The sequence below is a fragment of the Lutjanus erythropterus genome, chromosome 14, assembly GCF_056507025.1.
Source record: "Lutjanus erythropterus isolate fLutEry1 chromosome 14, fLutEry1.hap2, whole genome shotgun sequence".
Classification (NCBI taxonomy): Eukaryota; Metazoa; Chordata; class Actinopteri; order Lutjaniformes; family Lutjanidae; genus Lutjanus; species Lutjanus erythropterus.
In genome coordinates this window covers 11,495,376-11,510,373 of record NC_139330.1, presented here as the reverse complement: position 1 = coordinate 11,510,373, position 14,998 = coordinate 11,495,376, and the positions used below count along the sequence as shown (strand labels likewise).

General features: G+C 40.3%; 1 protein-coding gene across 3 annotated transcripts in view; it reads right to left on the bottom strand.

Annotated features, from left to right (window-relative positions):
- Positions 1-8,617: 8,617 nt before the first annotated feature.
- Positions 8,618-14,998, bottom strand: part of ate1 (arginyltransferase 1) — a 70,895-nt gene continuing 64,514 nt past the window's right edge. For all 3 annotated transcript variants that reach the window (XM_084735598.1, XM_084735600.1, XM_084735601.1), the window contains one exon: positions 8,618-9,379. In XM_084735598.1, coding sequence (XP_084591724.1) covers positions 9,201-9,379 — 179 coding nt within the window. In that variant the 3' untranslated portion in view covers positions 8,618-9,200. The remainder of the gene's footprint in view (positions 9,380-14,998) is intronic.

The window sequence follows — 14,998 nt, the reverse complement described above, 5'->3', positions numbered from 1 at the left end:
AGTGAAGATCCTGCATCTAAATGCACAAAAGTATAACCAGCAAAATATCACTATACTCTGCATGAGGGATAATCTGTTTAACACATACCTATAAGTTGATTATCCCACTTATACTAGGGTCATCTGCCACTATGAAATAAAGACATTCACTGATTTTTTTTTGGTGAAGGTAGTTTTCTTAAATCAGTCTTGTTCCTAGATAGTTTGAGGACAGTTTACTTGCTTGTAACTCCCAATAGGTCCTTGTTTTCCTTCCAAATTCTGTCTTTTTTGAGGATATATAAGGTGGAGCCTCTTGTCAAACTCATTAATTATTCTCTCATCCTACATTTTGACTGCTTTGATGACGGGAAACAGAAACGTCAAAGATGTCACATCAACGCTGTTGCCGAATCTCCATCTCAAATCTCCGAAACTCCTGTGAAACTCCAGCAGTGTTTTGAACCGACCGTCAGTCAGTGTGAGAGTGAGTAAAGCTACTACAGGAAACTTTGTTGATTTTGCAGGCCCCTGTGGACAAAAGTGATCTAACCACAAAATAGGACATCAAAAATAAAATTATCCAGATATAAATCTCCTTCCTGCCTCCCTTAACTGACTAACATACTACTCATTGCAACTCTGCCTGTGAAAAGGCTCATTTCATCTGATTTCAAAGAGAATATAGCCCAGTGGGAGGCGTTAAGAATAAATAACCAGTCAGTTTTGGAAATCGGTATTAAATTGAGAGTTTCCTAACAAGTTAAAAACTGCTTGTAGTACGTCTAACTCAAGTAAAAAAAAAATACTGATCTTTCATTTGTATTGGAATATTATTTGACCAGCTTCAAACATAGATTGTATATTGTGTATATCATCTATAGCTCCAACTCCAACTTACTTCCACTGCTGTACTTATCTATGGATGTGCAGTTCTTGCATAATGGTCCTTTAAGAAGAGTTCATTTATGCTTCTTTTTAAAGTCCCTTTTATTTCCTTGTGAACTGTACATCACTTTGGCAGTGGCATCACACAGGCAATGATTTTAAACTATTTTGCGAATAAATCAACTGAGCTTAAACTGTTTACTCTTGACGACATGCCTGCATCAGCGCTGGCTAAACATATGGGCACAACAACCTGATGCTTGTGAATATTTCCACCATGTCCGACAGCGAGTTGGATCAACTTGAAGCCCCATGTCAAAATGCATTTTCTATGGTCCCTTAATAACTCAGGCTAATCACTTTAGCATTGTCTCTGGGGGCACAATGACTCCCCTCATGGCCTGTATCCTAGCGAGGGGGCTAGGGAGCGGTCTGGTGACGGTGTGTTGAATTTGGGTGACAGGGCCCCAGTGGGAGTGGGTGCCCCCCTGTCCCTTAGATAATCCCCAGGAGAAAGGGCCTGCATTTAGGGTGCGATACGCTTAATCCGGGGGGGCCTTGTTCACAAAGGAGCCCAGCACTTCCTCTGGCCTGGGAGCTTCCGCTGGTCCGGGGGGCCTGGCGTGGGTGCCAGTACAAACATGCGCCAATAATACACGTCCACAATACAATGGAACAAACAACAGATATATAGACACACACACACACACACATACATACATGCAGTGCTGGACAGACGAGAGAGCATGGGAGAATCAAAAAAACAAACTTGTAAATCCACACTGTTCTTATGGGGAGCCAATCCAAACAAGCAGCCCACGCACACACACACAAACACACACACAGACACACACAATGTGGGCAGAGGCAGTGTTTACATTCTGCCCCCGGGTACGATGTGTGTACTGTAGAAAGATTAGCTGAGCGAAGGGCCGAAAATGAGACAGATCAAACAGCTTACTGCCTACAGATAGTTTCATATTTACAAACAGGAAGACAGCGTCATGTAATAGCCACTTCACATGCTACACGGCGTCCTGGTTTACTCATACGTACAGTAGATGTGATCGGGGCATGCTGGTGGATGGCGCTTCAACTCCGTCCCCCTAGCAGCATTTGTGTTCCTACCGTCAGGGAAACTGAATATTTAAAAAAAGATAAAATCTGCTCTTTTCCTAAACACATTCTTCCCTCTCTTTTTTTCACCACAAAAGCAAATGATACTCTCTAAGGCAGCATGTAACATTTAGAAGCATTTACGTAAACAGCTGAGGGATGTTATTCCATTTCTCTCTGACACGATTCTGCACGTAGGTTTGGATTAGACGTTCGGAAAAAGGGTGAAAATGTCAGGCGCCGTGCCTCTTTTTCCTCATTTTCAGACTCGCTGTTCCTTCCCATACTATTTCACGCTGACACATCCTCTTTTCCTCTGCGGGTCCCCTGGTATTTTCATTTAGCCGCAATGCATCTGTGGAGAAGCTACAGTAGGTAGCAGCACGCGGAGACGAGGAAGGTTGTTAGATTTAATTAAGACTGCTGCGAGGAACTATTTTATTTTGATGATTTTGGATGCGCCCTCGGACAAAAACAGTAGTTAGTCCACTTAATAACTACAAAATATAACATCAAAAATAAAATGGTCTAAATAAAAATCTCCTCCGTCTTCTTCTTCACTTTCTAACATACGACTCACTGTAACTTCGCCTGGTGAAATGTAAACACAGGCTCGTGGCATGAAGGATAATTATGTAGAAATCAAAAGCAAATCTTCTTGTGGATGGTCTTGTTAATTAATGTGGGTCATATAGAGGCATCAGTAATATATTTAGACTGTTTCATAACCAGTTAAAAACTCCTATATAACTTCTTTCCATTCATGACAATGGCTTTTAAATAACTCACCTGTTTAAGTTATATTACTACATATGTACACAATATGTAAGTTCTGCTGTTTGGGGTCTCTATCACATTACAACAGTAACAAAAGACATAGTTTGGTGATGTCGTGAAGTTGCATGGGATCATGGGGGTTGTTTTCTTCACTTTTAAACAACCGCCATAGCTGATGAAAATCTGACATTACTCAGGCAGAAATCATGTGCATGGATGAGGTAATATTAAAGTTCTGTTCACGTTACGTTCAGTCACATTCGCCGACTTCCTTCCTCACGCTCTGATGTATCTGACGTGTCGCACCATTACCTTGAATTAATTACGGATATCTCTGGATTTGAACATTGCTGGAAACATTTGGGATAATGTAAGCACACAGCTCAACAAAATATACAACACATGTCTGTTGTTTTTAATAATCGTTATGCAGAAATGTTACATATTATAGATTTATGGCTCAAAGTTACACATAATTAAGGGCGTACCCAGTTTGAGTGACGTCATGGAGGCTCCATCCACTATTTATTATACTGTCTGTGTGTGACACTCACACAAAACTTGAAAGGCCACATGTAGAGTCAGTGTTTGGTTTGTCCATGGTGGATTCCACTCACAGCTCATGCTAAAGAAAACACAACAAATCTTATTTTCAGGTGAGTTTGCAATAATGAAAAATACACTTTTGAATATTATATTCCATTCCTACCAGTAAAGCCCAGCAAATCTTACACACTGCACCTTAAAGTGTACCTTCAACTGCAACTCAAATACAGCATGTCACATGCAAACAATTTTAAGATATTTTAACTTGTTTACAGAGTGCAATTTTCAATGAAAGCAAGCACACTTCACTTTTCTTCAGAGAATGTGGCCTGGCTGGTCTCAGTCTAAATGTTATCTTACTACGGGGTCATACTCTCCTTTCCCAGCTTTTTGGCAGTCTCTTTATTTTCCAGTGTGACAAAACCCCACCCATTTGGCACAAACACGGCCTAAAATAAACCATAGAGAGTATTTAAACCATCTCTGCGAGTCAGGTCTGACATGAAGATAAAGCCTTCTCTCCAGGCCCCTTTCTTCTCTGAATGCTGACCTTTGGCTGAACGGTATTTCAGCAGCGGTGCGTGGTCAGTACAGACCTCATAGTTAATAAGAATTATGAGCAGTGACACAATTATACATCAGCGTAATGTCCAAACCTTGCCATGCTGTGTCTCGCAGCATTATGGCCTCATTATAAAATAGCCGACCGATCCAGGCCACTTGTTTTGACAGAGAGAGGTCCACCACAGCACTGGCACATGTCCTCATGTGTGGCGTCCACCAAGACTAACTACTCGTGACAGTGCCAGGAGTGTGTGTGTGTGTGTGTGTGTGTGTGTGTCTGTGTGAGTGCACATTAAGTCTGAGGGGAAGCATGCCTAATGTGGGAGAGAAACAGTGAATCCAACATGGCCACTAGCCAGCGTCAGTGTTCCCTTCTTAGAGAATTAGCCTGTCAATCCGTCCTAATTCTCGAGGACACAGGCCGCTCTTAAGCCCAGGTTGAGTTTAAACTGGGGAGACTGACTCTCTCAACTTTTTTCTCAGGATTGGGCGCAGGCAGGCTGGCAGAATGCGTGGCAGGTCAGGCCGTGCCGGAGAGCAGAGCTGCTGCACAAATACAAGTAGTATAGTCCAGGGTCAAGCTGACACTTAACAGGCTGTGGTTACACTTTTCGCTCAGTTACTTGCATGATCGTGTGTCTTTAGGTGAGCATCCAGAAGAACAGGAGTCTCTCCCCGCTGTGTTAGAGAGACATGGTTCCTGCAGGTTTCAATTCAAGACTTAAGACCTTTTGAAGATAATTATGAATTAAATTTAACTCTTATTTCATGTACATGTCAAGGAACATAGTTTGAAATAGCTCCCCTATGTCTTCATTGCTTTTATATGATGGAACTGTTTGCTTTTTTGATGTTTGTTCATGGACTTAAAAAGCAAGATTAGTAGGTTAGCGAGGTATGTTGAGTCTAAAGCGAGGGTTTTTAATGTCACAAAGGTGTCTCTCCTTTAACCTGGCTAGAAAACTAAGTTAAGAGCACCACTCTTTAACTAATTATTTTCCTAACAAAGTTCTTTATGAGCGATATAGATTATAAACTGAAGGAAGCAGCAGCACAAACTGTATGCAACAAGCTGTAACAGGAACCTTCATTTGGAGATGCAGAATCATTTTGCCTGTTTGCTTCAGGTCATACAGTATATCATCCACACACTATTAATGATAATGATGAAGCAACAAAGTCCCTTTCACCTTGCTGATATTGCAGCTCAGAACACTAATTAGAAAATTGATCAGTCTACCCTATTTAGCACAGAAAATTATCAATCAGTACATGGGACAGTATCAGACTGACATCATATTTAAATCTGCTGTACAAAGTTTAACTGGTAAAAATAAATGGCAGGTATAAGACAGCATTCTTCTTTTCTTGCCTTATATGCAGCAGTGTTGCTTTTTGCCATGATGTATTTTTTATATTCTCTATCGTTCTTCATTATAACAACTTGTTCATCTTGACTGAAGTGGGCAGCTTGCGATCACTCGATTTCATGCAGAAGAAGAGTCAAATGACCCCCTAAACGTCCCTTTTTATATGAGCACGCACAGTCTGAAGAAGAAAGCCCAAGTTAACAAAGCAAGCTGATAACCATTGTTGTGACACCAGTTATCTCTAACTGGGAGTTCAGGTTTTGTCAAGCCAGCTCATGCAAAGAAAGCCTGACTGTGTTAATCTTTCTTTGTAGTACAGCCCTCAGAAGATTTTCTATATCATAATATAAACTGTCATCACAATAACAAATTACAAATACTGTATTTACTGTGTAGCAGATTTGCACTGTAACCATGGATGTTAAAGCAACAGTCAATTTACTATTAATACAAAAAAAACATCTGAATTTGATCACTATCATAACAAGATTTGAAGTTATAAGAACCGTCTTTTATGTGATTTCTAAGCAGATTTATCAGCGATGGACATCATAGATTTGAGGGAACCAGGAAAGAGTGAGTCACACTGAGGTTATGTATGTCTGTGTTCACGTTCTCACTCTGAAGAGGAAAAAATGAACTAACAATATAACACATCTGAGATATCTAAGATATCTGTGAAGGGGAAAATTCTGCACTTTTCATGTGGATGTTCGGCCGGTGTTGACAGTAAATGTAGTTAATCGTAGCAAGAAATTCCAGTCTATGCTGTAATAACCAAGAAAGCAGAGTCTATGCAGTGCCAACATGTACGCCCACACCCACGTTGCCGTCTATCACCACTCTCTCTCTTATTCACAATTATTTAAAAACCCTTTTTATGACGTCTTTGTTTTTGTGGCCTGAGGCATTATGTTTTCAAATCATCATTCCCAGCATGCAGTATCCAAAGAACACCATGGAGTTTCCTCAAACTTGACACAAATGTTCACTTGTACTCAAAGATGAACTGATTAAATTTTGGTGGTCAAAAGTCAAAGATCAACGTCACTGTGACCTCACCAAGTCAAGATTTCACACGCTAATTATGATAAAAATATTACAGACTTTGCCTGAGGGAATTACCCACAGTTCATAGTGTTATGACACTGGGAAAATTCCAAAAGCATTAAAGTATTTATTTGCAGATGACAGCAGCCTTGAATAACTCATTAATTTAATTATTCTTCATGCAAAGTTATCTATTAAACAGACATTTTCTCAATCACTACCTCAGGTTTTTTTCTACTGTTTCAAAAGCACAAAAGTAACGCACTTTTGAAACATTAGGCAACTTTTCCCCTTGAAACCTCTGACTTAATATTTTATATTGTCATTGTATGTTTTTCATATGTAATGGTGTCACTTTTATGTCACAAAAAGCACCATCCCATTCCTAATTCAGCCCCTTTGGAGCCTCTCACACGCAAACCCTAACAGGTGACATCAGCTAAGTCTAAAAGGGTTTGGGGATTAAGGTTTTAGGGAAGACACTGGGACTGGGCCTAGAAGTCCACGCTGAAATAGCCTGTAGTTCTTCCTTAACACCAAAGATATGAGCATGACATCACTGGTGGCAGAAAGAACAACACATTTCACAGCAGGAGAATTCAACTTTCACAGTCAATCTAACACACACAGGAATTTATTTCTGCAATTGACATCTTCATGAAAAGTGCTGAATTTTCCCTTAAATGGTTGAGCTAGTTACATGGAGGCTGAAAAAACAGATATCTGATGGCATCAACACCTCTGCTGCCACATACGTTTTCTGATCAGAGTGTGCTGAAATCCTCCAGAGCACATTAGAACCATGAAAAGTTACCGGAACTACTAAACGGAGGAGTAGCACTAAGATCCTGAGCTGCAGCCACGACCACTGCGGCTTGTGTAGCGTCAGAAAGTGTGTCCGTGCTTTAAGCCTGCTGACACCAGCTGAGCCGAGCCCAGCCCCGGGCCGAGAGCTGTTGACACTCTGTTCGAGGGCGAGAGGCCATTCGCATTTGTGTACTGCCAGCTCATATATCTAACACCTGTTGCTTGGCCCAATTCAACATGTCCAACTCAAGCACTTATCTCTGGTGTGCATGTGTTTTGGGAGACATAAGCTTACTACTGTATGTGTAAAAATGTACACAGTTTGTGCCAGTGAGAGGACTCTCGATGAATTATTGCTCCGCTGCCAGTAGATCCACGGCTGTGTTGCATAATTAGCAGGCGAAGGAAAGTCACTGAGTCCAAGCAGGGAATATATAACCCCTTTATTCAGTTTAACCAAAAATAACAGAGTCAATTTTAAAAGAAAAGCAAATAAAGCTATAAATATGCAACAGACAAAAACATTGAAAACAGTGAGTTCTTTGCTTCACATAAACCCAGTGATAAAAATCTTTACAATATTGAGGTGTAGAATGAGTCTCCTTTAAGTTTTGGGATATCATGTAAGCCACTGAAGACCACCTTCAAAATCACTGGACATTCAAAGAAGAACACGCTCTTTAAGTGGCGATGCTGACATAAGTCTCAACCTGCGCCACCTCAGAGGAGAGCGCACACCTGTATGTACGTAGATGCTCTTTTACGGCATCATAATTTATAGGGACATTCACCCCAAAATCAAAAATACATGTTTTTCCTCCTACCTGTAGTGCTGTTAATCCATCTAGATTGTTTAATAAAGATTGCAGTTGCAGAAATGTCTGCCTTCTCTTGAATACAATGGAACTAGATGGCACTTGGTTTGTGGTGTTCAAAGCGCCAAAAAAATATATTTGCAAAACTCAACAGCAATGTCTCTTTCCAGAAATTAGGATGTGGTTGCTCAAGATAATCACCAGACCTTGTTGTGAGCAGTTTCACATGGGAACTGTGCTCTTTTTACTGAACTACAACTGCCAACTGGGTCATCGCACTTGCTAGCTCAGTGGTGCTAATGTTACAGCTCAGTCAAGGAGGACGTCATTAATATTTACATCCAATTCTGTCACACCACAAGCCTCTCGTCCATGAGTAGATGCACAGTCAAGTCAGTCTACTTTCGATATCTCAAAAACTGTGCAACTCACACCAACACAATCTACATGGATAAATAGCAATACAGGCAAGAGGGAAAAAAAAAGAGTACAGGTGAAACCGCTTATACTGATCATAGTTACAATAAAGCGCTTGTATGGATCAAAAAGTTTGTAACAGAACCATTCGTATATAAATGCTGTTTAAATAATTTGATTGTAGTAAGTATAGTATCAAGTAATTCAGTTACAATGTTTATTTTGGGTCTTTTTATACATAACAATACTTATATAAAGCTTTGGTTAATACCTCAAAGCTTATGACGAAGCAGATAAACTGAGTTTCCTTAGACTACCTTGTATAGTATAATATAAAAATGTCAGTTAGATGGTAATCTGCATGAGAAATAAAGAAAAACAAGACAAATTTGACCCACACAGACTCTTAAAGGTTTCCACTGTATTTTTGATTTTGGGATGGACTGTCCCTTTAAGAACACTGGATTGAGGATGGCGCAAAAATGAAAGCGATGAACATAAGATATCAAAATAACATTCAAGGGACTGGTCCCTGTCACATCAAACAAAAAAAGATGAAGAACTAAACTGAGAATGGATGCTGCAGAATTCATCGAAGATTAAAAATTCAACTCATAAAATAAATGTGAACATGTGAAACATAACTGATGAATGAGGCCAATGGGTGACGTACATCCATACAGTAGATAGTGATTGGCTACTGCATTGTTCCAGCCTGTGTAGAGCTAAGCATGGTGAGACTACTGGGAGAAGAAGCAGAAAGCACTTTTACAAACAGTGAGGAGACGCACAGAAACAGAAACAGACATACATTGCTGGGAAGTGTGTCTTTACGTATATTAAAAATTTGCAGTGGCGTGACGCTGTGTGTTTAGGCGCGGTAGAGCAAAATCCTTTCAGCGCACTCCTGGCCAACCAAGCTGGCGTACTGCTGCACCTCCGTCTCGTCGCTCGAGCCCTTGCGTTTGCGGGAGTAGGCTGCGTAGGGCATGACGGTCCGTCTGTATAGCACCAGAGCTCTGCCCACGTCCTTCAGCACCCGGACATCTCCTGGACACAACACACGAGAACATAATAAGGACCAGCGTAGACACATCAAGCACAATAAACATTGTCCTTATTTTCCTTCGTTAAAAGGAGTTAACCTCTGGTGACTTGGCAGGGATACACCATTATTCCGAGAAGCCGCTGGAGGAGCAGAAAGCATTTTTTCCCCCCACAGCACTAATTCCCCTATGCCCTAAACCTGGAGTCACAGTGGTGCGTGAGCAGGCTAGTTAGTTGGCCTTGTTTACGGGGCCTTGCTCCCTAGCTGGCTTGCCAAACTCAGCATTTCATCAGGTCCTGTGTCATACACTGCCAGCTCCCATTAGACCAGTGAAAACACTGCTAATCTCAAAAGTGTGCATGTTCAGCAGCTAGGAATGGTCCTCTGGAGAGTCAGATGGAAAAAAAAGGTAAAAAAAGAAAATGATGACCCACGCTCTGACATTAAAACTGTTGCCTCCAGGAGTGAGAGGGTGAGCCAAGCTGCCCACAGCTGGCGCCAAGAGGACATGCAAGGGCTAGCACAGCAGGGAGCATCAACGGAGCCAACCTAACCCAAATATACATAGTTTAATTTAGTTTATTTGCACATTATACTGTATTAAAGAAGACAACAAGAATAGCAGAAAGTTAGAACAATGTGCAGAGGACTGAAGCAAAAAAAACAAAAAAGACTTAGAAAGAAAGCTCCCCTATAAAAATACCAATAGTCATACTTCAAAGTGTCAAGACTAAGCTATAACACAAAATTGCTTAAAAAAGAGAGCATGTGATGGAGGTAGATTGTTCCAAAGAGATGGTCCTCCATATTTCAATGTGCATTCAAGTCTGACAATATGGAAGAGGAAAGTCCTTATAGAGTGTCTTCTAAAATATGAGAGAATGTTAGAGGAAGATTTTTTTTAATTCTGTAAAGTGCAAGGCAAGTCGTTTTTAATATGCTCTGTGCAAGAAGAAACCCTTGTCCAACACAAAAATCTGAACTTCAAAAGATTAAACAAATGTGTTAAAAATACTTAAGTAGTAATGATTGTGAAAAGTGGGACATGTGGCGGCCCATGTGTTAAAATACATAATATAAGGATAGCTTAAGCTGTAATAAAAAGTTAAAATGCAACAATGATTTATGATTTAATGAACTCTAGTCAAAATACTAATTGACTGCATAGTGTTTTTACAGACAAATTCAATATATTTCCATGTGAATTTTTCATGCATTATGTGAGAAAGTTATTTCAGCACTGTCTCTGAATATTTTGGCTTTTGTATTCTTTTATTTTTGTAACAAAATATAATTAAATTAGGTTTATTTATATTGAAAGAGAGATTGTTCATCTGAAACCATTTAGAAATGGATGATAGCTCATCATTTGCTTCTTGAATCAGTGGGCGAAAATGTGAAAAAGATGTGTCATCATCAAGTAAAAGAGGCAGTACATTACTGCAGACTCTTGTTAGATAACTCTTACATAAGATCGGTCCAAGGATGAAAATCTGAGGTGCACCACAAAGTAACTCAGCCTTATTTGATTTTTGCCTATTTATAGATACAGACTGTTCTCTGTTCTTTAAATAATCAAGTAACCATTTTAGAGAAACATCATGAAAACCATATTTTGCCATAAGGATGTTGTGATTAACGATCAAGTCTTAGAATATTCCGAGAGGGAATTCTTTTTATAGTCTTAGGCTGTGGAGATTTATGAACTGCACATCATGTGAATGCAAGTGTGTCTAAATATCCATCGTGAGCTGTAATCATCTTCCCACTCCAGTCATGGATTGAGTAGTCCTTCATTTGCTGTCATTCACTGGAACTTCAATAAGTATCTCGTGTCAGCTTCTCCTCGGTGAATGACATCTCTCCTCCAGTTACTCAAATTGCCCTCTTAAAATGCTTTTATCTCTCTCCTCAGCTCTTAGCAAAATCATTTAGCTTGTCTTTTCCAAGCATTCTGCCATTTCACCGATTGCAAAATGCTTAAAATGTAAAATTAATATCATCCCTTCTGAAGTGCACACTGTACACACAGTATTTCCATCCACAAGCCTGTCCTGTGTGAGCAATCCTGATCTGGACTGAAAGAAAGCAGATGAAAATAAACTTCAGGCCAGGCTGTGGAGTGGACTAGCTTGCCAGGCCCATGGCAACACATCAGTCAAACAGGAGCAAGTTAGATTTGATATTAATAGAGCTCAGGGCCTCCCACTCGTCACTACAGCTCCCCAGTGTGGCTCACAGCTCAGCGCCCAGGTGGTACGAGTGATGTGACTGCATATATTTCTGCTTAATTCCTAAAACATTCACCACAGCGCTGCTAAATCCCACCCGATCATCTAATCAGCTGGGAAAACAAGATAATAGAGAGAAAAACTGCAAAACTGTGACGCAATGCCACAAAGAAAGGGTTTTCCTCTTGTGAAAGATGTTCAAAGGGATCCTAAGTTTACTCAACTCAAAGGCACTCTGACTGGTCCTTCGCTATGATGATATCAAAAACTTCTTCAAGTGTCAATTACTACAGCTGATTCTGTAAGTTACATTTGAGATCTTAAACCATATAAGAAGGGCCTAATCTCCAAGGTATGTACCACAATCCAGCACATCAAGCCCCTTATTTGGACTGATAACAAAGCAGCTTGGGAAGAGGACATTTGGGAAGAATTATCTGAACAGATGTGGGAAGACATTATTGCATCTATCCATTTCATTCTCTGAATAAGACATGGACTAGTTAAAATATACCCAAAAGTAGGGTTGGGCTGACAATGCCATCGTCAATTGTAAGCCCTGACAGTCATCAAACATAGAGCCTTCTACCATTGTGATACTGTAACTTGAAAGTCCCTTAAAACTGATGAGTATGTATCATCATCATCCTCTCACATGTGTGCGGTAAAAAAAAAAAAAACTTGACCCCAACCCTCACCGCTGCCATTTTCAGTGTAGTAAAGTCAGAGGAAAGTCAGGTCACCAGCTAAATGCTATTGCATTTGCAGCTCTCCTGGCCTGGCATCTCATTATTTCCAATTGGAAATCAATAAAGTCCCCTTTACTCTTGCAATGGGTCAGAGAGATAATGGCTTCAAATCTGGTGCCTTGTTTTCCCGTCTACCAAGATTATAGTGCTCGGACAATAATATAGAGAGGCTGCACAGTCTGAACTTATACATAATGCACAGCTTTTTCTATTATTCTAATATTTTTTTAATGTATGTGTGCTTTGTTTTGTTTATTATTCTTCTTGTTTTTTTAATTATTTATTTTTATCTTTCTAAGCATGCACAGTATGTATCTAATCACTATTGTTTTATTATTTTGCATGCTAAACCTACATGTATGTATTGCATTTATGTATGCATGTATATATGAATGTATGGGAAGGGGTGGGGATTGGGAGGGACACTTTTGAATGGAAAAATCAAAATAAATTGCCCTGAAAAGGCAACAAACAACTTATATTGCTGCTGTGATCAGTTAATGTTATAGACTGAAATAGACAATGATAAAAAAAAAAAACACAATAATACAATAAAATAAAATAAAATAAAATAAAAGCTGTATACATGCAGTAGGTGAATGTCACTGTCATGCATGTACTACTGTGGCACCAAACTTGCACAGACTTCACCTGAGAAGCAAGCCAGAGGAGAGAGGAGAGCTGGGTACAAACACAAAACCTGGAGGCTCTTTAGCTCTCACACCCTCCCCCCATCTCCATGAAGACATTTTCATATTTCAACTTTTTTTTTTTTTTCAAACCACACTGTGCATTCATGTTTTATTTATTAGCCTCATTTCCCTACTCAGTAATGCCCTAACCACTGTGTCTTTTCCCCTTCTCCAAAAAACTGCTGAGTCACATAATTGAAGAATGTTTGATACAAACTTTTAAATGAAGTAAATCAGCAGTATGTTAAGTCTCACCATGTGGGGAAATGGGTTTTAAAAGATATAAACATGTTATATAACTTCCACATGACCACATAATTTTGGTCCATGAAGAATTAATGCGTCCTGATGGGATGAAAGTCAAAATATTTAAATGTTCGATGCTTCCTTAATAAGTTAAGCCGCCTTCAGCATTGTCTCTCTGCGCCTCCTCATGTTCTTTATCAGTGTGACAGCCCACTTACACAACAGTTAGGCACAGTTACACTTGTCCCCTCCAAAGTGTGACACTGATTTGAAGCACCACTGTCTCCTCGTAAAGATATTAAGTAGCGAACATTTTACAGACCAAAATGGATGGCGGCATGCAGCTTTAAGATGGTCTATTAACCTCAACAGTAATACTGAGCAGAGGCTCGATCTGTCTCTCTCTCTGACTAAAGGCAATCCAAACATCCGCTCCTAGCATAAACAACTTTCGCTTCTCCTTCACTCACTCCGTTCTCCATCAATCTCCCCCTCCTCATTTCGAGCAGCTCCAGACCTGTTCCCGCCAGGCCTACCGGACGTTCATTGACACTCTTGAGGTCACAGCTCCTTGGGGTCGAGGTTCAAGGGTCGGGGGGAAGAGGAGTGGTGAAGGTCGGCCGGGGAGTGAGAGGGTCAGAGCCGGGGCTAGGGGCTTTGACACCTCGCCACGCTCCCCTTTCTCATCCCATCCATCTCAAACTTTCAAAACACTTGCTTAACACCGGACGCTGGTCAAAGACAGGCCATCAGGTTATGACCACTTCCTGTGACCCAATGTTGCAAATCTGAAATAGGGCTCAAGTTTGAAAAGGAAAAGGCCAAAATGGTGGTGTAGTATGAAGACGGCTCTTTGACCAGAAGACCTGGGTTCAAGGACCTGTGTTGCCACACATCCGTCCAGCTGAAAGCGAAACCCTGAATGTCTGTAGCTGACCGTGGTATTTGACCTCCAGAGTAAAGAAAGGAACAAGAGAATTCCTCTGGATTATAAAGGATATTATCATTACTATTATTAAAATGAGGTAAAGGTTATTCCACAGCAGTAAAAGTGCAGCAGATCTGAGGGGGAAAAAAACTAGGACTACCGCCTCGCGGTTGGATGCCTCCGCCAACCAGTTTATTTCCATGTCTGCATAATATATTTAGTGAAGACTATGAAGAAATTTGTAGAAAGGTATTAAGTGTATTTTTATCACATTATCAACATGTATGAGTCCGGTGATTCATTTTGAGTGAGAAGCTGTTTTCACTTAGAGCCATTTTGGCTGAAAAAGAAAAAAAACAGGAGCAGCAACAATTCAATTTTCTATTTTCCTCTGACATTTTTAAAATTTGGCGTCCATAGATAGGCTAAGGAGACATAAGACAAGCTACCTGCAAAATTTAGTGTAAAAGGCTGTAGATGCAATAAAATTTTAGCTGACAAACTATCAAAACATTTTGTTCATGACCTTGAACTTTGACGTTTGACTACCAAAATCTAACCAGTTCATCCTTGAGTCCAAGTGGACATTTGTACCAAGTTTGAAGAAATTCCATCAAAACATTCTTAAGATATCACATTCACAAGTATGGGACAGATGGACACCCCGAAAAAGAACCCATGCCTCTGGCTACAGCTGTTGTTCATGCGGGGACATAAAAACTACCTCCTGTGTTAGGACACGAAACTGAGAGGACTATTATCTGTCTCCCCTCCA